The 17,624-nt window shown below is 33.8% G+C and overlaps 1 protein-coding gene across 1 annotated transcript in view; it reads right to left on the bottom strand.

Moving 5' to 3' along the window:
- Dhc64C (dynein heavy chain, cytoplasmic) overlaps window positions 1-17,624 on the bottom strand; it is a 1,087,706-nt gene that overhangs the window by 957,755 nt on the left and 112,327 nt on the right. The window contains exons 9-10 of the mRNA XM_090398628.1: window positions 16,606-16,762; window positions 9,686-9,777 (exon numbers count right to left, since the gene is read on the bottom strand). Of these exons, the coding sequence (XP_090254754.1) occupies window positions 9,686-9,777; window positions 16,606-16,762 (249 nt within the window). The remainder of the gene's footprint in view (window positions 1-9,685; window positions 9,778-16,605; window positions 16,763-17,624) is intronic.

The following is a 17,624-nucleotide window of genomic DNA, read 5'->3' as shown; positions in this document are numbered from 1 at the left end:
GGAAATCTTCAGGACAATTGGAGGAATGGCCGGCCTAGTTGGCCGAATGGTTAACGTATCTGCTCTCCAGCCAAAAGGCTGCGGGTTCGAATCCTGCCATGGGCATGGATGTTTGTGATTGTCTGTGAAAAATACTAGTGGTGGTGGTGGGCAGTAGATGGCATTGATGGATTGAATGGTGGAGACAGAGAGCTGTAGAGTAGGTGACCTCCCTTGATTAGTCTTTGGACTCCCTGGACGTGTCTGTAATAATAATAATAAATGCCATCACGGCCAGGGGACATTTAGGTATCTAATTTGAACAGGATTTTTCTATCACTTCCTGGTGAAATGGCAGGGAGGCATTGAGTCTTTGGAATGGTTGGGAGACATTTACCAAAACCATCTACGCATGCATTTGAGGAAAAAGTATGATGCCAGGAAACTGACTTTCTCTATGAGTAATGATGCAATAGACTCATCTGGATGCAGTAGCAGTGGGAGGAGTTAGGTAAAAGTTGTCGCCAACTGCTTTGGCCAGAGACCAGAATGCAAGTTTCCTGCTTTTGGCTTGGAAACTGGTTTTGATGCATTGATGATTTTCTTGCAGCTGTTTTGGGCTTTGGTATAAGTGGTGAGAGAAGCTAGAGTTGTTGTTGGTAATGACTAATTGCAGTATGCTTGGCTCTTCATTTGTACAGCCTTGATGCATTTGTTGGAGAACCAGGGCTTACTTAGGAATGGGAATTTAGAGTGGAATGGGAAATACGAGCTTCCATTCTAGAGAAGCTTCAGTGATGCGTTCAGTGCATATACTGGTGTTGGAAGACCAATAGAATGAATCTTATCATGCGAATGAGGCATAGAAATCTTCAAGGTCATCCCACTTGGTGTTCTTATAATACCAGGTGACTCTTGGTTGAGAATAGTTGAGTAATTGTTGTTTGGTGGGGGAAGAGGTAAGCACTAGGTGGTGGTCTGAGTTACCTAAAGAAGATACAACCTTCACAGTATATTTGGTGGGATCATTAGTGAGAAAGAGATCCAGAGTGTTTGAAGAGTGGTTAGGAATATCTGGTACTCTAGTGGGTATGTGAACAATTTACATAAGGTAATTTGTGATGGCAAATGTCTAAGCATCTCTAGCTGCTTGGTCTGTGCAACTGGAGAAGGAAAGCCATGTGGTACTTTGTACATTGAAATCACCAAGGAAGATAATCTCACTACTAGGAGAGTTTGACTGAAGGACATAGACTTTCACAAAGAGGAAATTAAAGAGCTCTGAGTAGTTGATGGCATTGGGAGAGCAATGCAGACAGCAAATGAATTTGACAGGGGGGGAAAGAGATTTTCAGTCAAAGTAGATCGTGATTGGGAGATTCTAAATTGAATGCTCTCTCTCTCTCTGCATGGTGTCAGTGCAAATGTATGTCCAAACTCGTCCTTGAGCCAAAGTGAGTCAAATAGTCTTATTTGGGGAATACTGGGGGTTCAGATGAGTAGTGTTTGCAGAGTCTAAAAACTGGGTTTCTGTCAAAAAAATGTGAGGTTTTGCAGACTGAAGTGGAAAGTGCATACTGTCGAGGTTAGAGCAGAGACTACTTTGTCAAGTAGATGTGAAAGCTGAAAGCCTCGGAGTTTGTTGCTGACCGAGTGGGTCATACACATTCCCTATGCAGTACTTGTACTTTGGTGTTCAAGTTGGTTACTGACACTGCTTGATTTCTGCACTAGAATTCTAGTCTATGTACCATGCTTTGTTGCCACTTTTTTCATTTTTCTTCCAGTTGTTTGTGAAGACAACCTTGTTTGAGCAGGATAAAAGTAAGATTAGATCAGGATTGTATACGTGACTGGGGAGAAATTACTAAGGTTGTTCACATTAGTTGTGATGTACTCGCCATTGTATCAAAGATTACTTTCACCAGTCACAGAAAGTTCTCGGTCACTTCTTTTGTTCGTAGGTCAAAAGTGGTGCCATATGGCGATTTTCCTGCAGTCAAAACTGGATTTTTCCATTAGTTTGGTGAGCCTTCCTTCAGTGTATTGTCACTTTCAGTGTAGAAGTTGAGGAATAGCTTATTTTTTTTGTTTTTGGCCTCAATCAAGTCTTGCACAGTTGACATGCTAAGGCTACAGAGCTGGCTGGTATCAGTGGCAGATGATTTATTATCTATGTGCTGGTCATGGTTCTGTTCTAGCTTAGTTTCAATTGATGTGATTTTGCAGTTTGGTCAATAACAGTGAGGCACTGCTCTAAACTTTCAATGCATTTTTCTAGGCTAAGGAACTGTTTCACTGAAGTGAAGCACAGTGGGCAGAAAAAAGGCTGATTCAGGTTCACAAGAAGTTTGTATGCTGATTCATTGATTTTTATGCACTGAGCATGTAGCCATTAGCAACAAACATTGCACAGAAGGCCTCTTGGTGTCTGTGAGGTCACAGACACCAAAGTCTACAACTATGACACTTGAAAGCATCACTGGATTTATTGGCGCCTACACCTACACTGTATCGGATATGCTCAACAATACTCTGTCATCATTGGGCTTCACTACCACCATCCTTGCTTTTAACAGTAGGCATTATGAAATAAGAAAATTTTTTTGACTACAGCCAAATGTGGACATAAATTTATTGCCAACATACTAAGAAATTATATTACACAAAAAATGTGTTTATAAATTTCATACAAATTGAATTGCAATACGTTTTTGGCAAAAGTCACAAATTTCCTAATGACGTAGTTAAGAAATTAATGTACACTGCTTACAAAAAAACTATGCAGAGAGACATTTCAGTATGGAATATGTCCACCCTGAACTGCAATGCAGCCCTTACAATGCTGTACCATACTTAGCACCAAGTGGTTCAGAAGTTCTTTATGCAAACTGGCTCACTCCTCCTTCGAGCAAGGATAAGGTCTCGTTTGTTTTCTGGAGAAAAATTTCAAGCAGCAATGCATCTCCCTATTGCATCCCTAATATGTTCTATGGGATTGAGATCTGGGATGTGTGATGGCCACTCAATTCGATTAACATCCTAAGTCTCCAGAAGTATCTCCACTACTTATGAACGATGTGGTACTGTCATCCATAAAAATGAACACTTCGCCTACAACACCACAGAACAATTGAACATGACAATGAAGACTTTGTTGCAATATCGTTCACCAATAATAATCTCATTTTCAAGCACCTGTAACTCTGTGCATCAATTAAGCATAATGCCTCCCCACATCATGACCACATTGCTGTATCTATCCCTTTCAAGAACATTACTGCAATGGTAAGGTGTACCACTTTCATGCCAGATCAAGTGTCATCTAGAATGGAAGGCAAGACTGAAATGACTCATCTGTATAGAGTACAATAGCCCATTGGTGTCTTATCCAATGTTTATGTATACAACACCATTGAAACAAGCTCTACGATGAGCTGTGGATAAAGGGATGCAGAATATCAGTCTTCGGGTATATAGGCCTACTTGTTGCAGACATCTTGCCACAATTGTCAAGATATCAGCGTACCTGTGCTTGAATGGAGCCAACTTTGCAAGATGACCTGCCATAGTCTGTCAATTACATTTTGCTGTTATAACTAAAAATCTCTCTTCGTGCTCCATGGTAGACCAAGGGCGACCTCTTAGCAAAAGTCTAGAACACATTCCATTCATCAGAAATGCTGCCCAGAGAATGGATTCAACACTATGTAAAATTCCAAGCTCTCTGGTAATAGATAGAGTTTGGAATTTTATAGCAATTCTAGAATTACAGTAATTTTAAAGCTTTCCAATAATTGTGTGTAAAATCTAGATGATGTCTCTGAGACATTACAAGGCTTTCAACTTTTCGCCTTCATGAAAAGAACTTCCTTCAAACACAATACAATTAGCGCAGCCTTTTGCCTTTTATCCTGTTAAGTGCTATTACGTGACCCCTTTCTGCACAATTTGAAAATCTGAATGTGTCCCTGTTTCCTACTCAAAATCATCAGTTATATAATTGCCACAAGCAGCTTTGTATGAATTTGTGGTCATAATTTTCAGAAATAGTGTTTGTTCTTAGATTTTAGACATCAGTGTATAAATATTAAGACTGAAGTGGATTCTGCTGGTACTAAACAGTGATAAATTTGAAACTTTTTTTTCTTTTTCTTTTTTTTTTGTTAAAAGAATAAATGGTGGCCTAGTCAGCCAAGAGGCAGTAGGTTCAAATCCCACTGCAGACATGGATTTTTGTGAATGTCTATCAAAGTATGTGATGAATTTCATAACCCAGTAATTCCACCACCTTATTTAGTGAAGACCAAGTTCATTTGTTCTTTACAACAGGATTTTAAGAAAATGTAAAAAATAATCACCTCTAACCCAACCATTACACTAATGTAGTTGACAACTTTTTGTGGGTACGATGCACAAAAAGCTTCATTGTGAACATTTTCTACAGGAAAGAAAGGTTGGATGTAAGAATGTTACATTTTGACAGCTTGAAATTTGTCAAAGAAAATAAAATAAAATCTATACACACACAATTGACCCTCGAACAACATGAGGGTTGTGGGCCTGACCCCTCACATTGTTTGACAATCCACATATAACTTTTGACTCCCCAAAAATTTAACTACTAATAGCCTACTGTTGACCGGAAGCCTTACTGATAATATAAACAGTCGATTAACACATAGTTTGTATATTATACACTATATTCTTACAATAAGTAAGCTAGAGAAAAGAAAATGTTATTACAGAAAATCATATGGAAGTGAAAATTCATTTACAGAAATGAACTGTATTTATTGACGCTGTAAATTTACGTGGTCTGTTTACAAGATGAATTGTATGTCTGTCAGTACCTGCATCAATACTGTCTATGTGATATGAAACACCGTAGATGTATACGTATTACTAACACTAGACATCAAAAATGAAAAGGTATTGTGAAAAGAGAAATTATTCATATTTATTTACAGATATAACGATTCATGCACTGATAACAAAGCAGCAGCAGTATGATTGCTTTATAGTAGCCTAGTGCAATTGATACGATTGCTTCGCAGTAGCCTAGCCTATACACTAACAAATGAATCATTATAAAAATTTTATTTTATGCAAATTAATTTAATTAAGTAAATAACAGTTAATTTTATGCAGTTATGGTTTAATACTGCATCTTTAAATTTGTTTATGTTTCTCTCGAAACATGAATAAGTTTTAATAAATTTTAACTTTTTATAATAGATTTATGTATACTTTATAGTAGTAAATGATGCATTCATGACATACTTAACTTTTTCTTAATTTTTTCAGTATTTCTAAGCAACGCAGTTCATCTGCGAGTTTTTCAAATTGCCGCAAATCTCCAAAAAATTTTCCAATATATTTTTTTTTTTAAATTGCATAAAAGTGGACCAGTGCAGTTCAAACCCTGCTGTCAGCTGTAGGTCAACAGGGTTAACTGTATATATATATAAAATAAAAATTATTTATAAATCAGCCATTGTCAATCCACTGATGGATGAAGGCCTTCCCAAGATTACTTCAAAATTGTCTGTCAAAACTTTTCTTCCCCATGTCAACACCTGCGAATCCAATATCAATCTGCAATTCGTATCATGGCCATTGTTCCTCCCTTGGTATCCAATCCAGTACTTCTTTGTCCATCGTCGATCTCATCTTCAAGCAATATAACTAGTCCACTGCTACTTCAAACTTTCACTCTTTCTATGATAGATTGGTTTCATTTCTTATCCATGTATTCCTTTTGTGATCATCTTGTGATATCAAGCCTACTTCTTTCCATGCTAAATTTTGTTCTTAATTTTTGAGTTTCCTTTGCATTTAGTGTGCATGCTTCACAGCCATATGTCAATATAGGAGGAATATATTTGGTTAAAAACTTTCTTTTTCACAAATAATTGTAATTGGCTTTTGATTTTGACTATAATTTTCAAATGCTTTCCACTCAAGCTATGTGCATCTTAATTTCTTCCATATTTTAACGATCGATATCTGTTGTCCTAAGTATATGCAATAATTCACTGTTTAATTTCATGATTGATTTTTATTTCTGGCTGTACATTCTTCTTCAAGTGTCATCTCCTAGAAGGAGGTTGGCAACCATGTCATGGAACCTTTTTCTTTCTTTTGCTGCTCTTGAACATTTTTGGTAATTCAAGCCAGTCAGTCCTTAATGTCTTCAAACCACATTCTCCTGGGTCTACCTCTCCCTCTTTTTCCATCCAATTTCCCTTCTAATATTCATTTCTGAATGCCTTCTTGTCTGGTTAAATGTCCAAAATATTTAAGTTTTCACTCTTTAATTATTTTCATTAATGTTCTTTTCATTTTTGCTTTCTTTAAAACATCTTTGTTTTTCATTTTCTGTCCATGGTATTTTCAACATTCTTCTGATGGTCCACATTTCGAAAGCTTCTAATTTTTTCTCTGCTTCTTTATTTAGAGTCCAAGTTTCACTGTTGTAGAGAAGGCTTGACCAGATATAGCATTTTATTAATCTTTTTCTTGTGTTTATATTAATGTCTCTGGATGTTAGAACAGTTTTCATATCAGTAAAGGCTTTTCTTGCTATCTCTCTTTCTTTAAGGGAATTTCCTCTGTCTGTAAACATTTGTCCCAAATATATAAAAGACTGAACCTGTTCAATTTTCTTTTTGTTAACAGTTATGTTCAGTTTCTTATTTATTGGTTCTTTTGATATAATCATGCACTTTGTTTTCTTTAGGTTAATAATTAGTCCCATGTCTAAGCTTCTGTTGTAAATTTCTGTCATTAAGTTTTGCAGATCATCTTCAGATTCAGCTATAAGAACTGTCATCTGCATACCTGAAGTTGTTGAAGTTCCTACCTCCGACTTTTACATCCTTCAGTTCTGAAATATTTTTAAAAACTTGCTCACTATATATATTGTACAGTAAGCGTGGTAAGACACATCCTTGCCTTACTCCTTTTTTGATTTCAAAGTTGCCAGAATATGTATTTTTATATCTTATTGAGGCCACTTGATTCCAGTATATATTTGTAATTATATGTAGTTCTTTTCCTTTTAACCCATTATTCTGTAGGATATGTATTAATTTCTTGTGATCTATTGAATCAAATGCTTTGATGTAATCAATAAAAAAAAGATATATGCTTTTCTGGTTGTCAAGGCTTCTTTCACATAATGTTTTCAAATTGAAGATTCCTTCTCTTGTACCTTTGTCTTTTTGAAAACCTGATTGAGTGTCTTCTATTTCTACTGACAAAGTGCCTTTTATTCTTTCTAGGATTATTCTCAGTAGTAATTTTGTAACATGGCTTGTTAAACTTATTAGTCTATATTCTGTACATTCAAAAGTTCTTGGAATTTTGGGAATAGTGACAAAGATGGATTTCCTTAGATCATCAGGGATGTATCCTGAATCATAGATGTTATTAAAAATAACCTTTAGGTCATTAAGTGTGTTTTCATTTACTTTCTTAACAATTCAATAGGGATCTGATCAGGGCTGGTGTTTTACCTGTTTTCATTTGGCTTAGAGCGTATTCTATTTCTTCATATATAATTGGTTCACCATCTATATTTTGTATATCTGTGAGATCAGAGTCAAACAGTCTCACGTCTGTGAGATCAGAGTCAAACAGTTCTTTTCCATATTCTTTCCATCTTTTTATGATATCTTGTGTTTCTAGTAGCATTTTTTCATTTTGATCTTTTATACGAGGATTATGGTTGAAATTTTTCTTTTTATTTGTCAGGGCTTGGATTGATTTATGCATTTCTTTAGTGTTGTATTTCTTGTCTGATTCCTCTATTTCTTTACATTTTTCATTTAGCCACTTGTCTTTAGCCTTCCTGCATTCATTTTTTATAATTTTACTGAGTATTCTATATTGTTGTGTACTTTTCTTTTTTCGTCTTTCGTTCATAAGTTCTAGTACTGATTCAGTTATCCAGGGTTTTTTCTAATTGTATTTAATTTTTGGAATAACCTCGTTAGCTATCTTATATATTGCACTTCTAAAATTTGACCACCTGTTTTCAATTTCCTCTGTGTTACAAAGTATATCGTCTTCTGTTTTATATCCTACATGATCTAATTTCTTCCTAATTTCTGAGTTAAACACCATTATGTTGTCAGGTATATTCAGAGCAGTGAAGTCAAGTCTTTCAGTATGATTGTTTTTAGAAATGTTTTTTAGTTTAATTTTTAAAGTGGACATAACAGGGTTATGGTCTGAACCTATATCAGCACCTGGGTATGTTTTTATGTTGGTTATATTATTTTTGTATCTATTATTTATCATTATGAAATCTATTTGGTTTCTTATAGAGTTATCTGGGTTTGTCCAAGTATACAGTCTGTGCTTTGGATGTTGAAAGAAAGTATTCATTATGCACAAGTTGTTTTGAATGCAGAATTGTATCAATCTCTCACCTCTTTCATTTCTGTCGCCTAGTCCAAATTTTCCAACACCTGGATTTTCTTCCCCTTCTCCAACCTTTGCATTCAAGTCACCCATCACTATGAGTATCTCATTTGATTCTACATATTCTATAGATTTTTGTAAGTTATTATAAAAATCTTCTATTTCTTCATCATTGTGATTCATCGTAGGGCATAAACCTGGATAATTATGATGTTAAAAGGCTTTGCGGCTAATTTAATAAGTATTATTCTTTTGTTTATGGGTCACAGCCCCATTACACATTTAAAGATGCCTTTCTTAATCATGAAACCCACTCAATATTCATGCTTCTCTCCACCAGAATATACAAATGTAAATCCATCTTTCTCTAGTTTTCCCATGTTAGGCCATCTTGTTTCACTAATTCAACTTTAAGTCTTTTTATTTCCTGTAATAAGGCTGTACACAGCTACTGAAAAAAACTCCAGTCTTCTTTAGGTTGATCTTCATGACACACACACACACACACACACACACAAAATAAGTCACAAAGGGATTTGAACATTCAATAACTTTGTTATTTAATTATTTTTCTGTTATAATGAAATACAGAATCTGGAGTTTTTTTTTTATTAGTTATGACTTATTCATATTTTAAACCCCTTCATGACTTATGGACAACTGTGTATGTGTGTATACACACACACATCTTCATGTGATATGTAACACATGATATACAAATGTGGTGCATTAAAAAATAATTTTTACTTGTTTATGAAGTATATAAATAAGTTTAGTTATTTAGTGAAATTTACACTTTTAATTATGTCCATTGTTAACATATTTGCTACATAAAATTTAAGAATTATCATATACATTTTACTTATTTCTTATATACTTGTACAATAATTTTTTTCTTAATAAATTGAATGTTATATACTTAGTTTTCTGTTATTATTCCAAAAAACATTATCAACCAATGAAGTATAAATATCAGTAAATAATGTTTAGGTTTCTTTTCATATCCTTTTAATTTTACCTGCCAGGAAAGAATGTGTGATGGGGAAGCACTTTATTTCAGCTAAAGCTATTAGCTACCATATTTACCAAATGGTGGTTTTTTTTTTGCTCATCATTCAACACTTGTACTTGATTTTTTAAAAGTAAATTCTTCCATAAAAATTACAAATTTTAAAAATTCCTATCTGTATTAATGTACTAATCACAAATTATCTATAATACTGTAAATTCAAGTTTGTCATTAATGAAAATTCCATCTTTTGTATCGAAAAGTTACCTTTTCAGAGCAGCTTCCCAGGCTTCTGTGCCTTCCTTTGAAATGTCCAAGCCATCTACTTCTTTCACATTTTCATATGCTAAATTCACTTCCTAAATAAATTTTAGGAATTATGATTTTTGCATAAGATTTGTAATGCTAGAAGCACTGTTCAGTTTTAAATAATTTAGATTAAAAACATTTTAGGATATCAATGTAAGCATATGTAAAATTACTTTTAAAATAAAACAGGAAAATACACACAGAAGTGTTTTAATAAAACTAGTGTATCGTGTTAAAGATACATTCCAGAAAATTTAATAAATCATCAAATTCCTTATACGTACCCTCAGGGGATATACAGGATAACTGATGACACATGAAAAAGTTACACCATTACTAACTTTCGTCAACAATTTTCCTCCAAATTAATCTGCTATCTGTCAAGACTATATAACAATATCAGCTCTTATATTTCTGCCTTTTAAGGCACTTTTTACTATATCAATCAATCTACATTTTGGTATTACTTGGTCTTTTCCTGCTAACCTGGCAAAGAACATTTGTTTTGCTAATATTTCCTCTTCTATTCTATTTAAATGACCATACCACCTGAGATTAGTTATACTGCTATAGTTCGCCCACCGTTTGTAGATCTCTCCTTGGCATTTTGCCAAGAATAATCGATTCATGCTGAAGGGGAGAAAGAAATGAAGGATGTACGAATTGGTCGCCAACATGCGAAATCACGTGCTTTCTTGTCTGTCGCTGTACTAGTACTAGCTTGATTTTTGTTGTCACTTTTTTGCATTATTTTTTTATTATTAATTTGTATGATGAATCCAGTAGAGTCAACAAGTTCTGTTGTTAAACATTTCAGTAGATCTTGCAAAAGAATATTGAATAATGTGCTGACATTCTGCAAAAAAGAATCGTCTCCTTGTTCCCCTTTCTCAAGTCATAAAACGTGCAAGTGCGGGCGTATTGGGGTCGACTGTCAAAAGAATTCGTAGGGAATCAAAAGGTGAAGGTAAGCCAAAATTTAAATTTCCTAAAAAAAAAAGTGCCAGAGTAAAGAAAACCATCGAAACCGTAGCTTTGAATGATTTTGATGTAGACGTTATAAGAAGAACCATTCACGAATTTTATGTGGTCGAGAAGAGAGTGCCAACTGTTCCGAAATTGATTCCTGTGCTTAAAGAAAAAATTAATTTTCCTTGGAAAAGAGAAACTTTAAAGAAAATACTTCATGAAATTGGATTTTGTTTTAAAAAGTCCCAGAATAAGAGGAAACTTATTATGGAGTGAAGTGACATTGTTTTATCTAGAACGCAGTATTTGAGAGCAATAAGACGTTTCAGGGAGGAGAAAAAACCGATTGTGTATCTAGATGAAACGTGAATTGATAGTAATTTAAATTATGGAAAATGTTGGTGCAGTCTAAAGAAGAATGTGGAGTGCTACAAACCAGAAATGCCTCGCAGCGCATAATAATTATGTGTGCGGGTGGAGAAATGGGTTTTTTGCCGAATTCAAACTTACTATACAAAGCCAATTACCATAGGCAAATGAATTCTACGATCTTCGAAAAGTGGGCAGAAGAAAAACTGATTCCAAACCTTAATAAAAATTCTGTTGTTATAATTGATAATGCTTCATATCACTCTATTCGATCGAACAAAGTTCCTAATTGGTCTAATAAAAAGCAAGTTCTTATGGATTGGCTCTCTGTAAATAACATTTCTCATTCCCCAGATATGAGAAAAATCGAATTGCTTAATTTGGTCGAAAGAAACTCGCCCGCAACTAAACTATTTAAATTCAACACAATGCTCAAAGAGCATGGATTTCTAGCTTTGAGGCTACCACCATATCATTTTGATATTAATGCTATTGAGTATGTTTGGGCAGAAGTGAAAAGTTTCATTCGCCATCCCAACATAACTGGAGATATTGACAGGTGGAAACTTTTTCAGTTTTCAGAACAGGCGATTGAAAGTATTACAGTTCAAAACTGGGGAAAATATTGCTTTCATGTCACCTCATTGGAAAATATGTAATGGGACAGAGACGGAATTATCGAAGAATTATGCGAATCTTTGGTGATCAGTTTAAGTGAAAGTGATGGCGATTCAGACACCGATTCAGATGACTATGAAGATTAAAAGGATTTGATAATGGTATTTTTTCCAACCTTTTTTTGCATGGGTTTGTTAAAAGAGTCGCAACAATGCATAAATAATTAATCGGTTTAGGATATTAAAGTGTCTCAATTCTCTCAACTGTAAGTTTAGAATATCTAAGTTCATTTGAATAAATTTCTATTTTTCTGTATAATTATTTTTATTTTATAGAAAACTTTCTTAAAAATAAACTTTGTTAAATTTTTGTTTTATGCTATACCTTTTTTAATTTTGTTAATATTCTACGTACATTTTTCCAACTGTTATACAAGCAAAATAGTTATTTAAAAACTACAATGTTCGTAAAAGAAAAGCTAAATTTTCCAACCTGTAATAATAAACAAACACATCTCAGAAGACAGATTGATTACCCTATTATCGGAATGGATTCTCCTTTTTCTGACATGCGCAGAAGTGTCGAGGGACCTCTAATCGGTGGGCAAACTATAACAATAGCAAGTTCTTTCCTAGTATCCTCATTTTTAATGTGATACTGCAATTGATGCCATCTGTTCAATCTACTAATCTTTCTCAGAACTCTAATAGAAGACTCCAGTCTTTCATCAAGTGGGGTATTTCTAACCCAGCTCTCAGATCCATAAGTTAGAACTGGTTTGAACACAGTCTTATGTATACAGTTAATTTAGTGTTTTGACTAATTTCTTTCTTATTCCACATAAATTTATTCAACCAACTTCCTATCATACAAGCTTTACTGATTCAATTGTATATTTCCATATTTAATTTACAATCTTTGCTAAAACCCGCCTAAATAGCTGAACTGTTTTACTTGTTCTATAGGTTCTCCATTCAGGATATAGTTAATGTTTTAAATGTTGCTGTCTATTTTCATTGTTTCTGTCTTTTTATTGATGATTTTCATACCAAATTTACCACACTAGTTATTATTCAATTTAGTCAGATAATATTGCCGATTTGTACTGGATTTATTCAGACATATATCATCATCATCATCTGCACAAAGTAAAGAACTAAGATTTACATCACCAATTTTGATATCAGGTCTAATACAACATTCCTTCATAATGTGATCCATATAAATAATAAATAACAGTAAAGATAATATGCACCCTTGAAGCACACCCGATTTAACATCATACCATCTTCCTGTACCTCCTTCAATTCTAACTGCTGACTTATTGCTTAATATAGTATCACATCTAATCTGTGTATCTGCGCCGTTTTGAAGAACTTGCCTCTTGGCACCATGTCATATGCCTTTCCCAGATCAATAAACTTAAACACAAATCCTTGTTAAATTCCCAAAAATCTGTTCCTAACAGAAGGGAAATACCTCTGTAATTCTCACATTAAGTTTCATTTTGTTTTTCACATATGGTACCATGAGAGCTCTACTCCAATCATCTGAGATACAATCCTGGGACCAGGCCTTTTGAATTGTGCAATGCAGCTACTGTAAAACTTTTATACTTCCATATTTGAGCATTTCAGGTCAAATTTCATCTAATCTAAGCTACCTTTCCACATTTCAGGTTTTTCTTGATGACTTTTTCTACTTCAAGTATGCATATGTATTCGTGACTTCATTCCTGTTGGGAGTTTACTACCACCATGTTGTCATAGTAGTCCGATCACCCTTTGAGGGTGATCGGACTACTATGACAGCACTACATGATTAAGTCTGCAATGTTATTCATCTCCTATCCACAGTTTTCATCCAAATTAGTCTATTCCTTTTGTTAGGTATGACAATATTGTAAGCAATCCAATATTGTCATACCTAACATTCTATGCTTCTAAGGCACTTCTGACTGAATCAATCCAACAAGACTTGGTCTTGTTGGATTGATTCAGTCAGAAGTCTCATTCCTCTGAGTCTCATTCCTGCCATCTTGGCATCAAACATTTGTTTTGCTAACCTTTCCTCACCCATTCTATTTAAGTGTCCATACCACCTTTAGATTAGCTCTGCTGACACATTCTTAAATGCTAACAATGTCAAGTTCCTTACTAATATCTTCATTTTTAATATGATTCTGCCATTGATGCCATCTGTTCACTCCCCTCATTTTCCTCAGAAAACTCATATCTAGTCTAATCTTTGATCAAGTGTCTTATTTCTTACCCAACTCTCAGAGCCATAACTTAAAATTGGTTTGAACACTATCTTGCATACTGCTAGTTTGGTGTTTTGGCAAATTAATCTCTTATTACATATAAATTTATTCAGCTAGCTACAACCATATTGCCTGTCCTTATTCTGTTATCTATTTTCAGATTTAACTTACATCTTCACTAAAAACTGCCTAAAGAACTGAAATATTTTACTTGTTCTATAGGATCTCCATTCAGAATGTACTTGATGTGTTCATTGTTTCTGCCTATTTTCATAGTTTTGGTCTTTTTATTGCTGATTTTCATGCCAAATTTATTATATCAGTTATTCAATTTGGCTCAGAATCCTGGCAACTTGCACTAAATGTGTTTAGCAGTACAACATCATCTGCACAAAGCAAGTTTGACATCTCCAATTCTAATAGACCTAATACCACCTTCTTTCATAATGTGATCCATATAGATGATGAATAAGAGTGGAGATAATGTGCATCTTTATCTCATCCCTCATTTTACATCAAACCATCGTCTTGTATTTCCTTCAATTCTAACTGCTGACTTACAACTTAAATATATGTAATGTCCTGTATAATGTTCCATTTACCTAATAACTATATTGTTTTGAAAAGCTTGTTCTTGGACACCTTGTCAGTCATATGCCTTTTCCAGATCTACAAAACATAAATACAGATCCTCATCATACTCCCATGATTTCTGAACAAAAAATTTGTCGTAAAGTGAAAATGTTATCCTGACAACCTCTGTTTGGCCTGAATCCAGCTTGTTCTTCTAATTTAAATTTTGCAATTTTTCTCAGCCTCATTTCAAGTATGCTTGCATAAATCTTACCTGAAATACTTAGTAGAGAAATTCCTCTGTAATTCTCACATTCAATTTTATTCCATTTTTTACAGATAAGTACCATGACAGCTACATTCCAATCATCTGGAATTCAACCTTCTGATATCAGGCCCTGTGAATTATGCAGTATAACCAATGCAAAACTTTTATACCTCCATATTTGAATATCATCGACTCCAGCTGTTTCCATATTTTTCAAGTTCCTGATTTTTCTGCCTCAAATACTGATATGTACTCCAGTTTGCATTTACTTGAAAATTTTCTACTACAATTCTCTCATTGCTTGTTTCAGATTTAAGTCTTTCAAAGTCATTCAGACAACCAAGATATCCTTATCTTCAGTTTTTCATGTCACCTTTATCTTTTATTCCTTTTACAGTACTTTTTTCTCCACTTCTAAGCTTTTTCAATAGCCTCCAGAATATTTTGCCACATTCCTGATATTTTATGAATTCTTAGTAATGTCTTCCCATGACTTGTTTAGCTACTTTTACACATAGTTTAGATCTCTTACATTTTTTCTGCATTAAATTCCTGCATCTGCCAACTAGGAACTTTTGGTATACTACTTTTTTTCCAGAACTGCTTCTTTAACTTTGCCATTGGGATTATTTTTCTATCCTTAGAGACAACAGCCATCTTCAGGGTTTGCAATTGAGACTCCATGATTTCATTCTCGTTTTCAAACTGCATCATTTTTTCTTCAATGATGTTTGTATACTTGAGTCTACAATTTACGTGTAAAAGCTGCTCAACTTTAATTCTTTTTAAAACTTTCTTACATACTGTTCTTTTCAATATAATATCCATTTTTAATCTCCACATGGACTACTTTTTCCATTTTCTTTATGTCAGCTGCCTATTCTAATGACTCTAATTTCTTCCATTTTTTAGAACCATAAGCACAAATAAGCTTCATTGTCAATATCTCCATTTTCATCTCACTATGATTTTCAACATCTAGTTCAAGTTTAATTTGAATAATAACAGGTGTTAATTCAAAAATCTCTTCCTTTTTTTTTTTCCTATTTGTTTTTTAATCTGAGGAAGTACATGAAAATGTATGAAACTAAACTAGAAATTAAATAATAATTTCTTAAAAAGGTTGCATGTAGGATTTGCCAAACACAAAAGCATAGAAATATTACTGACTTCAATCATTTTGAATTATCATTTTCAGTGAGTAGGGTGTATATTGTGAGCTTATATACATATAACATCCTCCCTCCTCAATGAAGGACATTGACAGGAATATATTGTAAGTCTATACATGCAACTCAAACTTCTATACATAGAGTGCATGTGCACAGTATTTGGAATATTAATCCTGCACTATTCTGTGACACTGTGGCACCATCACCTAATGATTAACCCATGCAAATTACACCTTTACTCATCATAAGCATCTGCTTTTGATATTCTTTTCAAGTTCATCAACAAGGAATTGTTTTGCACAGAATGTGTGGGCTATAAGCAAATAACAAGGTGTATCTGAAACTTACATTCTTCCATGCTGCAACTTTACTGATTTGCACTAATATATACAAAACTACACTGCTATACTAGCATATGGTGCTACATGTAAAATTATAATGGAACAGACTGATCATGTTGCATTCTGAATGAAAGCACTCATAATTCAATGCTCTGCCAATGTAACATGGTTAGACTAACACAAACATTTAAATGTTCTCCAACTATAACTAAATGCCAAAACAGAACTGAAATATACACTGCATCTAATAAGTATTTGAATAATTTGTTTAAAAAAATACATAAAATAGACAACTAGCTACCCACCTCAATAGCATTTACATCAGCTGCATCAAATGTATCAGTTTTATTCTCTTGCTGATCATCCACAGGAGAAACAATAGGCTGTGTTGGCCGTGGTGCTAATGCTGGTCTTAAAACACGAACAATCACTGTACGCAACTGCTCATGTTGCCTTCGAAATCTGAACAAATTGGAATGATACAATTGTGATTGATATAATGGACTATGAATGAGCAAGTAGACATATAATATGGTTTGTTACATGAATTCCACACAAAATTATTTATGCCACAAATTCTATTAACTATTTTCTCTAGTTACATTTTAAATTCAGAATATGACTTGTCTCATGTAAACTCAGGATTTATATACATGTAATACACAAAGAAAACAGGAAAATGTTTACATGTTTTGATTTGCCATTTTCAAGAGAAAACTACAAATCTACCAGGATTAGCTGATTAAATTCATCACTTGATAAAATATTTGCATTTATTAATCACTTTGTTAATAATTCTGTTAATAACATTCAATAGGTACCATATTTGCCGGCATATAAGGTGCACTTTTTATTCTTTGAAAATAGGTCTGAAAAACAGGGTGCGTCTTATATGCCGATATTCAGTTTTTTCTATTACTTTCATTTCTGGAAATTTTCTTTCTTCCGAGTTACGTGATTTCTTTCTTGCTTCCTTGCGGTGTGTGAGAGCATTCCAGTTAAGTAGAGTTCAGTGGATGCACATGCGCTGTCATTGACAATCACAGCTGTGTTCCTGTTTGTTTAAACTTTCCAGTTGTTGTAGAGATTGTTGTGAACGATGATAAATTTCTGCCGTTAAATTTTCTCTAAATTTCTTGGCAAATTATGGCTATAAAACGTCACCATTGCTACAATATTGCATACAAGTGATTGTGTGCTAAACAACATGGAAACAGGGCTTAGGTATTTGTTGAAAGTAGACCTATTTATTACTTTATATTTGAAATACTGTAAATTCATTATAATATTCAGTGATAAAGTTTTTTTCCTAAAAAATGTGTAC

This window comes from Typopeltis vanoorti, chromosome 10 (assembly GCF_054136105.1).
Source record: "Typopeltis vanoorti isolate ZY-2024b chromosome 10, IOZ_Tvanoo_1.0, whole genome shotgun sequence".
Lineage (NCBI taxonomy): Eukaryota > Metazoa > Arthropoda > Arachnida > Uropygi > Thelyphonidae > Typopeltis > Typopeltis vanoorti.
Note: the sequence above shows the minus strand (reverse complement) of the source record. Positions and strands in the feature narration are given on the sequence as shown.